The sequence below is a fragment of the Psammomys obesus genome, unplaced genomic scaffold (genome assembly GCF_907164565.1).
Source record: "Psammomys obesus unplaced genomic scaffold, mPsaObe1.curated_primary_1811, whole genome shotgun sequence".
Classification (NCBI taxonomy): Eukaryota; Metazoa; Chordata; class Mammalia; order Rodentia; family Muridae; genus Psammomys; species Psammomys obesus.
The window spans coordinates 33,351-47,595 of NW_026589817.1; the positions used below are offsets into that span (position 1 = coordinate 33,351).

General features: G+C 38.7%; 1 protein-coding gene across 4 annotated transcripts in view; it reads left to right on the top strand.

Moving 5' to 3' along the window:
- The window catches only part of Znf606 (zinc finger protein 606), a 29,815-nt gene extending 16,998 nt beyond the window's left edge, over positions 1–12,817 (top strand). For 3 of the 4 annotated variants that reach the window (XM_055605446.1, XM_055605445.1, XM_055605444.1), the window contains 5 exons: positions 5,339–5,380; positions 5,469–5,555; positions 5,706–5,832; positions 6,147–6,242; positions 8,829–12,817. In XM_055605446.1, coding sequence (XP_055461421.1) covers positions 5,339–5,380; positions 5,469–5,555; positions 5,706–5,832; positions 6,147–6,242; positions 8,829–10,804 — 2,328 coding nt within the window. In that variant the 3' untranslated portion in view covers positions 10,805–12,817. The remainder of the gene's footprint in view (positions 1–5,338; positions 5,381–5,468; positions 5,556–5,705; positions 5,833–6,146; positions 6,243–8,828) is intronic. The other variant, XM_055605447.1, reaches the window with a different exon arrangement.
- The last annotated feature ends 1,428 nt before the right edge of the window (positions 12,818–14,245 follow it).

Below are 14,245 nucleotides of genomic sequence, written 5' to 3' on the forward strand. Positions count from 1 at the left end.
GACTTCTTGATGGTCATACTGGGTCGCTGCCCCACAGCTTTCCCTCCTGATTGCTGCTTTCTGCTTTTCTGCTAATGCTACTGGTTCCATGGGTTCATGGGTTTAGGTCAACTACTCAGTTGTTTCCCTAGTGCAAAGCCTACAGTCCTTCCTGTTTCTGTGCCAGACTGAAGATGTTTCAGCTCATTGGTAAGCCAGAACTGTCTATACTCTTGAACCCAGAGGGCCTGTAGGAATTATGCTCAGGTGTCTTAAATGCACTGCAGCTGGTAGCACTGCCCACAGGGTGGAGGGTCAGGTTTTCCTGAGCACGAGCCTTTGCCCCCACTGTTCTCAGGCTGATTTTTCTGCTCCCTTTGCTGTATCATTTAAGCTGAGAGAACAGTCCCTTCTGTGGTCTTCCTGCAGGTGGTTCCTATCCTACTGCAGTCCTGCCTACTGTGTGGGGTTGGAAGTGTGGGACAAGGGGACTGTGTACCACTATTTGAATAGTTAGCATTGTGGCAGGAATGTGGGGAGTCCACGGTGCTTCTGGTCCATTCTTTTCATTGGATGGGATATTTCCTTTCATTAAAAATTTTGTGTATAAGTGTTCTGCCAGTATATATGTGTGTGTGTTTTTAACACATGTATGGCTGATGTTCTCAGGGCGGAGGAGAGCATTGGATTCCCTAGTACTAGAGTAAAAGACAGCTGTAAGCCTTCATATGGGGGCCGAGAATTAAACCAAAATCCTTTGGAAAAGCAGCAAGTGCTCTTAATCATTGAGCCATCTCTTAAGCCCCCTAATTCAAACAAACAAACAAACAACAACAAAAAAGATCTCTAAGAAGAAAAATAGAACATAAACTGAGGATTACCTTTTTGTTGCTATTGTAACAGAGTAACAAATTTAGGTGCTGAGAGCAATTGTATTTATTTGTTTTGAACTCAGAAGTGTAAAATGGGTTTGCATATTTGGGAGTACTACCATAAGTCTCTAACCTTGGCTCTTGGGAAGTGGAGGCAGGAAAATCAAGAGTTCAAGACTAGCTGGGGTAGTGGCATATACCTTTAATCCCAGCGCTTGGGAGGCAGAGACAGGCAGATCTCTGTGACGTCGAGACCAGCCTAATCCACAGAGCTAGTTCCAGAACAGCCAGGCTCTTACACAGAGAAACCCTGTCTTGAAAAACAAAACAAAACAAAAAAGTTAAAGGCTGTCATCAGGTGTGGTTCTCTTCTTCTCTAGCGGGCTGTTGGCTACCAGCCCATGAAGTTAGGAGGAGCAGAAGGCAAGACACAGGGCTCGGAAGGCAGCGAACACGATGGAAATGACCTCCAGGAACCACTTCAGCGAGATAGTTCAACTTTATTCAGGGAGAACAAAGACTATATAGTCCTTGAGGAGTGGGTGAGAGGCTCCCAGGATAGGTGTACATAATTGTTTAGAAGTAGGCGCTTCAAGAATGCTTGGTTTGCATTAAGCAGCATGCTCCTATCATATGAACGGGAACACAGTACCTAGTTATCCTATAGGCACAGGGAGAGGAGATCTTGCAGGGAACTGTGTTAAAGGCCATGTACCAGATATGGCTAGGGGCATCTATGCCTAAAGACACTCTCCACATGAGGTTAGACAGAGAGTAGGAGGAGCTGGGGAGCGAAAGCCCTCCATCTAGTGCTAAGCTCAGAATGAGAGGACTGCAACCTCAAACAGCAGGGTCCTTCTAACAATCAGGTATGTACTGAGTTCAAGGACTGAGTTTGAGGCCAGCCCAAGCAACTTAAGATCCTGTGTAAAACAAGAATAAAAACAAACCCAGCAAACCCAAACAAAACACTGCCACCACCAAGTATCCAGGATGCAGGGCTGTGTTCCTTATGAAGGCCCCAGGAGAGTCTCTCTCCCAACCCCCATTGTGTGGCGTGTTTCTTTCCTTTCCTGCACAGTGAAGGCCGTACTGGGAATTTAGTCTAGAGCACAGTAGGCAAGAACTCTACCACTAAGCAGCATCCTTACTCTTCTCTGTAAAACAAATCATTCTCACTAATGCTTCCATCATTACATCTCTGACCTTTATACTGCTTCCTTCTTCACATAGATGACCTTCTGATTACATTGGATTCACTCAGACAATTCAGACTACTCTTGTCTCAGCATCTTTACCTTAGCTACATATGTAAGTCCTATCATTAAGGTAACAGATTTTGAAGGTTAGGACTGGACATCCTTCTGCTCTTGTTGTGCCTTCCATATATCCTCATGTTCACCACTTTCAGCAACAGCAGTTTTTAGTTTCTGCCTTTGACTTGTTCTGCGTAGCTTTTTTGTTCAGGTGGAACATTTTAAAAACAAATCTCAGAACCTATAAGTATTTCTGAGTATCTGTTTTAGGACATAACCAACAGTACCTTTCTCAGTCCAGCAAAAGTTAGCTAATGGCCAGCTCACATTCCATTTTTTACTTGTCCTACTATGTCACAGTCTTATAGTTGGTAAAACCAGGACCTTACATTGCTTGTACTTTTTATCCGAAGAAAATAGATCACCTCTTGATTTACTGTTCCTGATGTCATCGAAATGTTATTTCCTCAGTCCTCTGTAGACGGGTAGTTGTACGAGAGGTCTAAGTAAATTCATTTGGCATTTTCAGCAAGAGCAGTTCTTGAGTGGTGCTTAGTCCCTCCGTGTGTGTATGTATGTGTGTGTGTAGAGAGAGCTTTTGGAAGTTAGTTCTTTTCCTCTACTACATAGGTGACAGGAACTCAGCTCATAGGCTTCGTAGTAAAAGTCTTTACTGAGTCATTTCACCAATCCCATTGTGTTTGTTTTGTTGCTGATTTTTTAAATAAAAATTACTTCATTGTAATGAACTCATAAAAACATCATAGAACATTTAAGCAAACATTTGCCCAGTCCCAAACTGTATATCCCAACGAACAGTTAGAATAGCCACCTGAGGCATTGGAGCTTTGGTAAGAGTAAAACATATCTTATTTTTGAGACAGTGTCTCTCACTGTCTGGGGCTTGCTGATAGGATAGGCTGGCTGGCCAATTAGCTCCAGGGATCTTCCTGTCTCTGCCTCCACAGTGCTAGGGTGACAGTGTCTGCTATTATCTGCAGCTTTTTATGAAGGTGCTGGGAATTGATTGTATCTCATTATGCTTATTGGACAAACTCTTTACCAGTTGAGTTTTTGCTCCAGCCTTTATCTTGTTAGTGAGCATATGGCGTTTGGTTGTTGGATTTTTCAGGTGACAGGGTGGATTATCAGGTGTGAGGTATTGTTATACTGATGCCTTTGTTATACACCTTAAGTCTTCTGACAGCTATGGCTTAGTGGTTATTGGTGGTTATTGCCAGTGGCCACTGTTACTGTCAGGGTTTATAAAATCCTCTAATAATATCATTTGTCTTGTGTTTATTAGATATTATATTCACTTTTGATCATATTTAAAAGGGGAGGAGGTGAATTTGTGGTGGTCTACAGGGTTGATAGTTGCTAGGTTGTGTGTATTGACTCTGTTAAGTTTGTTTAAGCTATTTGGGCAATGCTTCTCCTCCACCCAATAGGAGTTAGGTAGTATGAGACAGACAGGGACTAGAAGCCCCAGGGTAGTAAGCATGGCTTCTCAGCTTGCCTGCAAAAATTCATTGTGCTTAGATTTTTACACTTCTCTGTCATTCTGTAGAAACAACAGGAAGTTTGAAGGAAATGGGTCTGGGAAGATCTGTAACAACAAAAATATGGAATTGACCTTGTTGCCAAGGTTGGAGAGGATTTTGAGAAGGGGTATAGTATGTTTAGCACTTCTAGGTGCTTTGTATTGGAAAGGTGGAGGCAGAAATCCACATCCTTGCTTAACAGTCTCAAAGCAGCAGGGATTTTGGTAAGAGCTTGCTGAAAATAACATTCACCTCTGCATGTTCATTGTCCCTAGATACTTCAGTATAGAGCAGCAACAGCGATGGGATACAGTAAAACTGAATGTGTCAAGAGTGTCTGCAGGAGTTGAGTTTGGGGTTATAAGGCAGTCTTTGAAACAGAATCAAGATTTTGTTTTAAGTCAGTCATTTTATGAAGGCAGAATAAATGCAGTTCTGTTGGGCAAAGTAAAAAAGTTAGTATATTGAAGAGTAGGTAGCTCAGATCAGACATGACAAGTTGTTTATCAGATGTGATAAACAGACATAAAGGAGGACCATGGGAAAAGCAGTATCCAGGTAAGAAGAAGCTAGAAGCTTTAAAGGGAGGGCAGAGGGTCAGAAGACCCTGATGTGTACCTGCTGCATTGTACACATACCAGTCCAACAGCTTTTTCTTAGGGTTGATTCTTTGTCAGTGATGAGCGAACCAGGGAGTCATTCTCCAGTCAGTGATTTGGACCTTGTATATAGAAAGGTTTTGGAGGCCAAGAAGTGAATAGAGACTATAGGGTTTGTGGCCTACCACCCATACACTCTGCCCTGCAAGTGTAACACCTCCTGTTCCACTCAGGATGCCCAGACAGCGGTTTTACATTGCTTTCTTAAAAGGAGTACTAAAGATAAAATCATTGTAAAAATCAGACTTAGGTTAGCATTGTCTTCATCTTCTCTAGTTTTCTAGGTTCTATTTTCCCTTTCCCCCTTTGGATTTTATATTTTTTGTTTGCTTAGAAACAGTTTCTTTCTGGGTAGCACAGGCAGGCTTCAACCTCTGATCCTTCTGCGTTGGTGTTCCGAGTTCCTGAATTATAGACCTATACCATGCCTGTCCTGGTTTCTGTATTTATTTTTGGCACTATGTTGCTGAGGCTGATATTGAACCTGGGAGCTCAACTCATCTCTTCTTGCTTCAGTCCCTGATGAGTAACTGGGATTACAGGTGGATGCTACCCTTCCAGCCAGCTTGGATTTTTTTATTTTTTAACTGAACTGTTTTTGACTACTGCTGTAACCAATTCCTCAGCCCAAGTTGCTCTGAGCCGTCCTGCTTATCCTTGGTTCCAGCCCTTTGATGGAAATGACCAGTGACTGGAAACTTTATCCTATGGTAAGGATGGCAGATTCCAGATCATCTTCAAGATCCCAGGTCCACATATTAGAGCAAAGATTTTTCTAACACAAGGTCTCTGGCCCACAGGTAGCCTCCTTCTACTCTGGTCCCAGGTGTATTCATGTATTGAGAGGACAGGGCATTGTCAAGGTGGGATTCCTTTTTGTACTGGCCATTGTTACCAGAATTGGTTTCTAATAAGAAATAAACTGGGAAACATATTAAAGATCCTCTCTGTGTCTTTTACTGACTCCATGTTTCTGTTTTTGGCTCTTGATAATTTAATTAATGTTGTGTGTGCATATTCCCTTCTAGGTTGGAGCTTTCAGGACTCTTGATGAGCACATTTTTGCTGTGGTTGGTACTCAGTTAAACTTGATATGTATCAGCTAGAATCTTTTATTAAAAATATTTTTTGAAACAGGATCTCTCTTTCTCTACATAGCCAGGCTGTTCTAGAACTCATTACATAGACCACGCTGGCCTCAAACGCACAGAGATCCATTTACCTCTGCCTCTGGAAAGTGCTAAAGTAAGTCACAACACCTGAAAAATCCTGGTACTGTCTAGCCCATCATTTATATCCTGTCTTCTCTCTTCGAAGGCTGTCAACCTCATTCCATCCCTAGAAAATTTGGAAAGGTTTGCCATAGGCTGAAAAGGATCATATATGCTCTTTCAGGAACCAGTGACTTTCAAAGATGTGGCTGTGGCCTTCACCCAAGAAGAATGGGGGCAGCTGGACCTTGTTCAGAGGACTCTGTACCGTGACGTGATGCTGGAGACCTATGGACACCTACTGTGTGTGGGTAAGGTGGAAACTGACAGTATCCTCAGTTATTCTGTGAAGGAAGTATTTATATTTTTGAAGGGCTGAGATAATCATGAACGTTGAGATTCAGGGATGAAACTCCTAATACTTATGAAGTGTAGAAGGAGAAGGATATAGAAGGAGAAGGATATATATATATATATATATATATATATATATATATATATATATATATATATTCTCCCTCAGTGAGGAGTGACATGAGAAAGAGGCAAGGGAAGATTTTTTTTTTTCCTTCTGGCAATTCCCAAGCGTTGTCTCCAAAGTCACATGTCTTTCCTCCATGTGTAGGGAATCAGATTGCTAAGCCTGAAGTCATCTCCCTGTTGGAACAAGGAGAAGAGCCATGGTCAGTGGAGCAAGCATATCCTCAAAGCACTTGTCCAGGTGAGGTGAAGCCACAGGCATGAGCTTTTCCTAAAAGCTCTCCTTTTTGAGAACTGGGCTAAGGGTAGAGAATTATTATTATTATTATTATTTTAATACATTCTGAATTCCTTCTAGAGAGATTTCATTTTCTTCATGTTTTCCTTTCTATCTACTGCATGATTCAGAGCAGAGCCTCTCATAAGGTTGCAGTTGTAAGCTGAGCGCCTCCCCCCACTTTCTGTCTGCACTGTGGTTGTTCATATTTGCCTTCTCTAACATATATTCTCAGTTATTTACCTACTTAAAAATTTATTTTTAAATTTCTAAATTGTAGTCTATGGCTTCAAACACTTATTTACAAAAGCAAAAAACAAAAATAGTTTTTGAATATAGGCTATGTTTTCACCAATCTAAAAAAGACAAAAGCTACATAAAATGTATAAGTTGAAATTTCCTATACACTCACTCTAACCCACATTGTCACATTACTATTACTTCCCAGTATACATGTAATAGATTCTCTTTACTATGTCTTTTTCTTGTTGTTGTTATTGTCTTAGTGGTTGTGGTGAGGATTACAATTAACCTCTCTAGTTATCTTATTGGATTAATACTAATTTAATCTTAATAAGTAATATAATAATATAACAATAAATATAATAAAATAAATAATCTAATAATGATAAATAAAATAATATAATAATAAACTTTGCTTTTGTATAGCTTGTCCTCTTTTACACACTAAATGTATTTTATGTTATTAGCACACATTTATAATTAATTATGTTTTATCTTTTTAAATTTTCAGCTATTAGAATTCTTAAATTTTTGAATTATATTTATTTGTATGGAGGTGGTAGGTTGGGAATAGGGGAAGGTCAGAAGATAATTTGCAGGAATCAGTTTTTTCTTTTCGTCATATTAATGTTTCAGGTTGTCAGATTTGGTGGCAGGTATCACTGAGTTATTGTGTTATTGATTTTATCTCTAAAATCAGATAAAGAGATGTTATAAAGATAACACTGTAATTTGCTGAGTGTGGTGGTACATGCTTTTAATTCTGAGCACTTGGGAAGAAGAGGCAGCTGAATCACTGAGTTCCAGGCTAACCTTGTCTACAAAGCAAGTTGCAGTACAACCAAAGCTATATAGACAAACACTGTCCTGAAAAAACAGAAAAGAAGAAAAAGAATGTGATTTTGCTGTCTTGTTACTATGTAATTTCTTTGAGTTACTTCTTAGGTTTTTTTTTTTTTTTCATGTCAGCCTAAAGGTCTTTTAAAATTTTTTTATTTTTAATTGTGTATGTGTGTGTGCACTGTCACAAGTGCCCAAAATTATAGGTGGTTTTGTGCTATTATTTAAATATAGATGATCAAACTTTGTCACATGGCTGTTTCACCATACTGTACTTTTTTTCTAGTCCATCTCTTATATCATTGCTCTAAAACTGTTGCTTTAGTGGTCACAGGAATTGCTTCTTCAGGGGAATCTTTATACCATGAAATTTCCTTTTGATAAGTCTTATGTGTTTAAATCGTGACTGGACTCTGGAACAACAAATATTATAGTAGTAGTTTATATAAATAACATCCTGGCTTGAAACCTTTTGGTGATATCTTTCTCACTCCATCCCTCACCCCCACCATTTCCAGATTGGCAAGCAGGAAAACATTATAACACATAAGTAAATTATAACTTTAATCACTAAACATTACTTTCCAAAGGCCTGCATGCTTATTTATTAAGCCCTTCATTCCCTCCATCCCTTCATTCATCCCTCCCTCCATTCCTCCTTCCTTCATTTTTTCGTTTCTTCCTAATAGTATTCATTGTGTCCTTTTGTCAGTGGTTTCCAGTGCTGCCTCATGACTTATAGGACTTGAAATTCACCACCATCATGGTTATGGTTTATTGCAGTAAAAGTATATACAGCAATATCAGTAGAGTCCAGAGGATACCAACTATAAGTTATTACTGGTATTTTCACAACAGAATTGTATATTTCTAGCAAGAAATTGTGATGACCTGTGAAGTTGTCTACTGGGAAACACGGTTGGGTTTAAGCTAGTATCCATTGTACTTATTGGAGATTGTCGTGTAGGCAGTACTACTACTGTGACTGAGATCCCACATACTCTAGATTCCTAGAAAGAAAGCACGTCTTCACTAGAAATGACATTAATTAGAGCTTTCTTGAGAAATTGCTGTAGTTTGCTTCAAGGCCATGAGCGTGAAAAGCTGTTACAATAGTTGCAACATTTCATAGTCTTGATTCTCAGGAGTTGGCTAAGGCTGAGCCATAAAGCAAGCCAGGTTGGTAATGTGTATGACTTGAGTAGCTCAGTCCTGCATAGTTAACTTTCTCCTGTAAATCCTTCTTTTCATGAGAAAATACTCCTCAATGGTTTTATTGGTGTCATTATATACTTTTTTTTTTTTTTTAATAATTAGCTATTGTTTACTTTTCACTATTTCTCAGGCTTTTTTGTCTGGACTTGAAAATGAAATATACTCTAGCATTTTTCATGGTAGGAATAATGAGTTTCACCAGTAAACCCTGACATCTTTTTGCACTCACAGCTCCTCCTGTTTCCGTTTCAGAGTCGATGAGAAATGTTGAAAGCAAAGCATTGATTCCAGTTCAGAGTGGTTTTGAGGAAGAACAATCCAATGAAATCACACTAGAAAGATACATATGGGATGATACTTGCCTCTCCAAGCTAGGAGTTTTGGGATGTGAAAACCAATTAGAAATGTATCACATGAACCGGAGTACAGGTATGAGGCAAATGGTTTTCATGCAAAAACAAGTACTTTCTCAACGAGGTTCTGAATTCTGTGAAGTTGGTACAGCGTACAGCCAAAGCTTAAACTTGATTCCATCTCAGAGAGTTTCTCAATTAGAACATTTCTATAAACCTGATTCACATCTTGAAAGTTGGAGCTGTAATTCAGCTATAATGTATGCAGATAAGGTTACTTGTGAAAATAATGATTATGACAAAACCTTCTGCCAGGCTATTCAGCCTGTTTATCCTGCAAAAATGCAAACTGGAGATAACCTGTTCAAATGTACTGATGCTGTGAAGTCTTTCAATCATAGTATACATTTTGGTGACCATAAAGCAGTGCATACAGGAGAAAAACTCTATGAATATAAGGAATGCCATCAAATCTTTAACCAGGGACCATCACTCAATGAACACCCAAGACTTCAAATTGGAGGAAACCAGTATGACTATAAAGAATATGAGAATATCTTTTATTTCTCATCTTTTATGGAACATCAAAAAGTCAGTACTGTAGAAAAAGCATGTAAATACAATGAATGGGAGAAAATCTTTGGGTATGACTCATTACTTGCTCAACATACAAGCACATATACTACAGAGAAACCCTATGAATATAACAAATGTGGAGCATCTTTTATCTGGAGCTCTTACCTTATTCAGAATAAGAAAACTCATACTGGAGAGAAACCCTATGAATGTGATAAATGTGGAAAAGTTTTTAGGAATCGTTCAGCCCTTACTAAACATGAACGGACTCACGCTGGAATAAAACCCTATGAATGTAACAAATGTGGGAAAGCCTTCAGTTGGAATTCTCATCTTATTGTACACACAAGAATCCACACAGGAGAAAAACCTTATGTATGTAATGAATGTGGGAAGTCTTTCAACTGGAACTCTCATCTTATTGGACATCAGAGAACTCATACTGGAGAGAAACCTTTTGAGTGTACTGAATGTGGAAAATCTTTTAGCTGGAGTTCCCATCTTATTGCCCACATGCGAATGCATACTGGAGAGAAACCCTTTAAATGTGATGAATGTGAAAAAGCTTTTAGGGATTATTCAGCTCTTAGTAAACATGAAAGAACTCACTCTGGAGCAAAACCATATAAATGTACTGAGTGTGGAAAGTCCTTCAGTTGGAGTTCCCATCTCATTGCTCACCAGAGAACTCACACAGGAGAGAAACCTTATAATTGTCAAGAATGTGGCAAAGCTTTCAGAGAACGCTCAGCCCTTACTAAACATGAAATTATTCATTCTGGGATTAAGCCCTATGAATGTAATAAATGTGGAAAATCCTGTAGCCAGATGGCTCATCTTGTTAGGCACCAAAGGACTCATACTGGAGAAAAACCCTATGAATGTAATAAATGTGGAAAATCCTTCAGTCAGAGCTGTCACCTTGTTGCTCATCGGAGAATTCACACTGGAGAGAAACCCTATAAATGTAATCAATGTGAAAGATCCTTTAATTGTAGCTCTCACCTTATTGCACACCGGAGAACTCATACTGGAGAGAAACCATACAGGTGTAATGAGTGTGGGAAGGCATTTAATGAGAGTTCTTCCCTTATTGTACACTTGAGAAACCACACTGGAGAGAAACCCTACAAATGTAAACATTGTGAAAAAGCTTTTTGTAAGAATTCGTCCCTGATTATCCATCAGAGAATGCATAGTGGGGAGAAACGCTTTATATGCAGTCAGTGTGGAAGAGCCTTTAGTGGTCACTCGGCTTTACTTCAACATCAGAGAAATCATAGTGAAGAGAAACTGTAACTGAATTGGCCACAGACTTTTTTTTTATTGTATGTTTGATAACACATTGAGGGGGGGACCCTATAAATATAACCAAGAGGGATGTTTTTCACTAAGAATTTAGTAAGACTATATATACAACAAGAACTATTATACAACAAGAACTCTTTTTGTTGTTGTTGTTTTTAGAAGAAACCTAAGTGACATGAATGAAAAAACAAGGGGAAGCCTTTGGGCTGTTATATAGCCTGCATTCAGTGTTAGGAAATTATAGAAAGAAGCTCTAAGCTTCTCACTTGGTATACAAAGAATCCATGTTTGAGGAACATGATTGAATGAATAAGGTATTCTAGCAAGAGCTCTTATTTGTAGACAAAATGTAGAAATTTGTGCATTGTTCAGAGGGAAGTCTTGTGCCAAGAATAGTGTTTTGACTGGAAAGTTACTACTTGGAATATTAGATGGAAAGTTTCATGTTAACATTTTGTGTGTAATCATAGAAACAGATTTTGCTATTACATTGAGGGTCTAGGAGCTTTTTAAGAGAATATGGAATAGTAAATCTGAATTTAAGAAAAAACTAGCGTAGTATTGAGTAGGATATTTACTGTTGATCAAGGATAATCTCTTTAGAAAAAATTCGTAAAGGAGATCAGTAATTATAGAAAATTGAAAGGCTCTTTCCTCGAAATATGAGACTGAGTTTTGAAACAGAAAATGGTACTTAATAATGTAGTATCAGTGTCCATTGCTACTTACCACTGAATTATTGGGCAGTTTGTTTATAACTTTTTAGGCAATCACTATAAATTGTAATTGTGGAGAGTCTGGCAGAATACATAGCAGAAGTAACAAGAAGAAGGACACAGTTGTATATAAACATCTACTGTAACCTTTAAAGAAGTATGTTTGGATAAAGACTTCTTAGATCCATGGAGAAACTAACCCATTTAATTTAAGTTTATTATTATTATTATTTTAATATTTGTTTTACAAATACAAAAGCACTTATCATGTTCTAGGCTTCATTTGAAATGTTTTTTTTTTAATTTCCTTAACTCTATGAAGTAAGCTACCCTAGTTTTACAACCCCCATTTTATAAATGGATAAACAGAAGCAGAGATATTGAGTAACTTACCCAAGTGACACATGTAGTAAGATATGCAGTTGAGATTATTTGGCTCCAGAGTTTGTGTTTTTAACCACTGAGTTTTCTTTCTTTTGTTCAGTGTTTTTATAGTAAATATTTGATAATAAAATTCAAGAAAATTCTAACTAATGTAAAAAAGTTATTTGGTTTCTGTTTCCTGATGAAATTTTGCTAACATGTAAACCAAGAGCTCTTTGGAAAATGAACAACTCTGATTAGGACATGGAAACCACTTTTCTGAGTCCTGGGTTCCATAGAAGTCCACTGCTCACAGCTTTGAGGGTTATAGAAAGCAAGGCAGTACAAACTTGAGCAAGTGTAAGGACTGTCCCATGTGGGTTCAGAAATGCCCCTGATAAAGCAGAGGCAAAGGTTCTTTGACATGTTGGAAATTAGTACCCTCTGAATTCATTGTTAGCCTTCTTCTTATCTTCTTTACATAAAAGGATTGCTTGCTAGGAGGGAGGATTTGGGGAGAGAGTACTGCCAGAGTTCATCACCTGCATTGGGGAAGTTTTTTTTTTTTTTTTTTTTTTTTAGGAGAAATGTGCAAAAGGAATGTAAGGACTCAGGCAAGGGTCATTTGTAGATATTGGGTAGAAATTTGGGATACATAAAGTCCATCTAGCTCTCTAGGATTCAGGACTCCCCCATCGTGAGAAGTGGTATCATACTAGTATTAAGATGTGGTGTTCACTTCTGACTCTTACAGCTTCATGCAACTTGGGATGTAACATTTAGTGCCTTTGCAGGGTCTGACAGTCACTTAATAAATGTTATAGGAGAACTTGATGGCTTTTTATTGTGATTTTTGTAAAGACTCTTGGATAAAATACTAGTATGGCCTCTGTAAGAGAGTAAAAAACTATATTTAGAATCATATTGCCAAAATGATGTGGACCTTGCATTTTACCCCAGAAAAGCCCCATTGCTTAGATTTATAGACTCCTGAGGAATTCCATACATTGTGTGCAGTATTCCATACTCTGGTATCTTATTTTATAACCTTATTAACAAGCAATAGTATCTCTTAAAAATGTTTCTAAAAAGGCTTTCATGGAGTCAGAAGAAAGTTCCAGGGCCAAGAGTGTAGAGCAGGACAGAAGGCATGCTTAGCTTGTGCAGTGCAAGGCCTAAATTTTAATCTTAAAATTCTCAGGCTACTGTCTTACCTCCTTGAAGGATTCCCTACCACCTCTGCCTTACATGGCAGCATACTGCTAAGACTGTTGGTAGTATGCTCTGCACTGCCAGGATCCCTTTTATTATTCTGATTCCAGTGTATATATGGTTCGATCATTGCCCCTTTGACCCCGTTTTCTACTCATTCCAACGTAAACCTTCCTAGTCCACTTCCATTATGTGAATTGCTGCTTGTTTTCTACCTGTAGATTTCAACTGTGACTGTTGTGTCCTCTCCAAGGAGACAGTGTTCTTTTCCTTTCAACTTTCTCCCTTCTAAACTGTTGCTGTCTGTCCCTTTTCTCTAAAACACAGGTTTTACACAGGATACCCATTGTTTTAGCTATAGTCCCACATTTTGGGCTCATCTACAAATTTCAATGTGTTCTTTTTCTGACTCTGCATCTGAAACTCTCACAATTATTTCTGATTCTAACACACTTTGATACATGTTGTGTCCTGACATTGAAAGTCCTGGGGCTGCCACTGACGTTTATGCTTGTATCCCCCACAACCCTTTCCTTGTCCCAAGAAACTCTTTACTAGCTGTTGAAGCATCCTTTCCTGTTCTATTGACTGTTTAGTTTTCCACTGCTGTGACAAAATACCCAAGGAAAAGGAAGAAATATGGCTGATGGTTTTAGTCCATGGTCACTTGAGACTCAAGGTGTCATTTGACAAAAAGCTGAACATTTGACTCTTATTGGATGCTAAGCAAAAATGTGGTGAGCCTAAGGAGAAGAAAGAGAAAGTTAGGGACAGAATGAAATGAAAGTCCTTGAAGCAAAAGAGAATGATTAACAAATGGGCTGGGAGGGTTGAGTTTTGTCCCATGCTTTGGGAACGTGACACTTTTTGGACACAGCTCACACTGGGGATGATTTCTTGTGGAGTTTCAGTCTCCCAGCCTCACCTTTGCATCCTTCGCTACTGTACTCCATTGGTGACTGCTTTCCCTCCAGTTACTCTAGCTAGACTGAGAAGTATTTTTACCAGAAATGCTTCACAAGGAAGATGTAATTCTTTCTCACTGTGGAGGGACAGATAAGTTTTGTTGCTCTCATCCACTCAGCTGAGCCAGATCACCTACTAGGTGTAGACATTGTGAGACATGGAATATAGTTGTCAT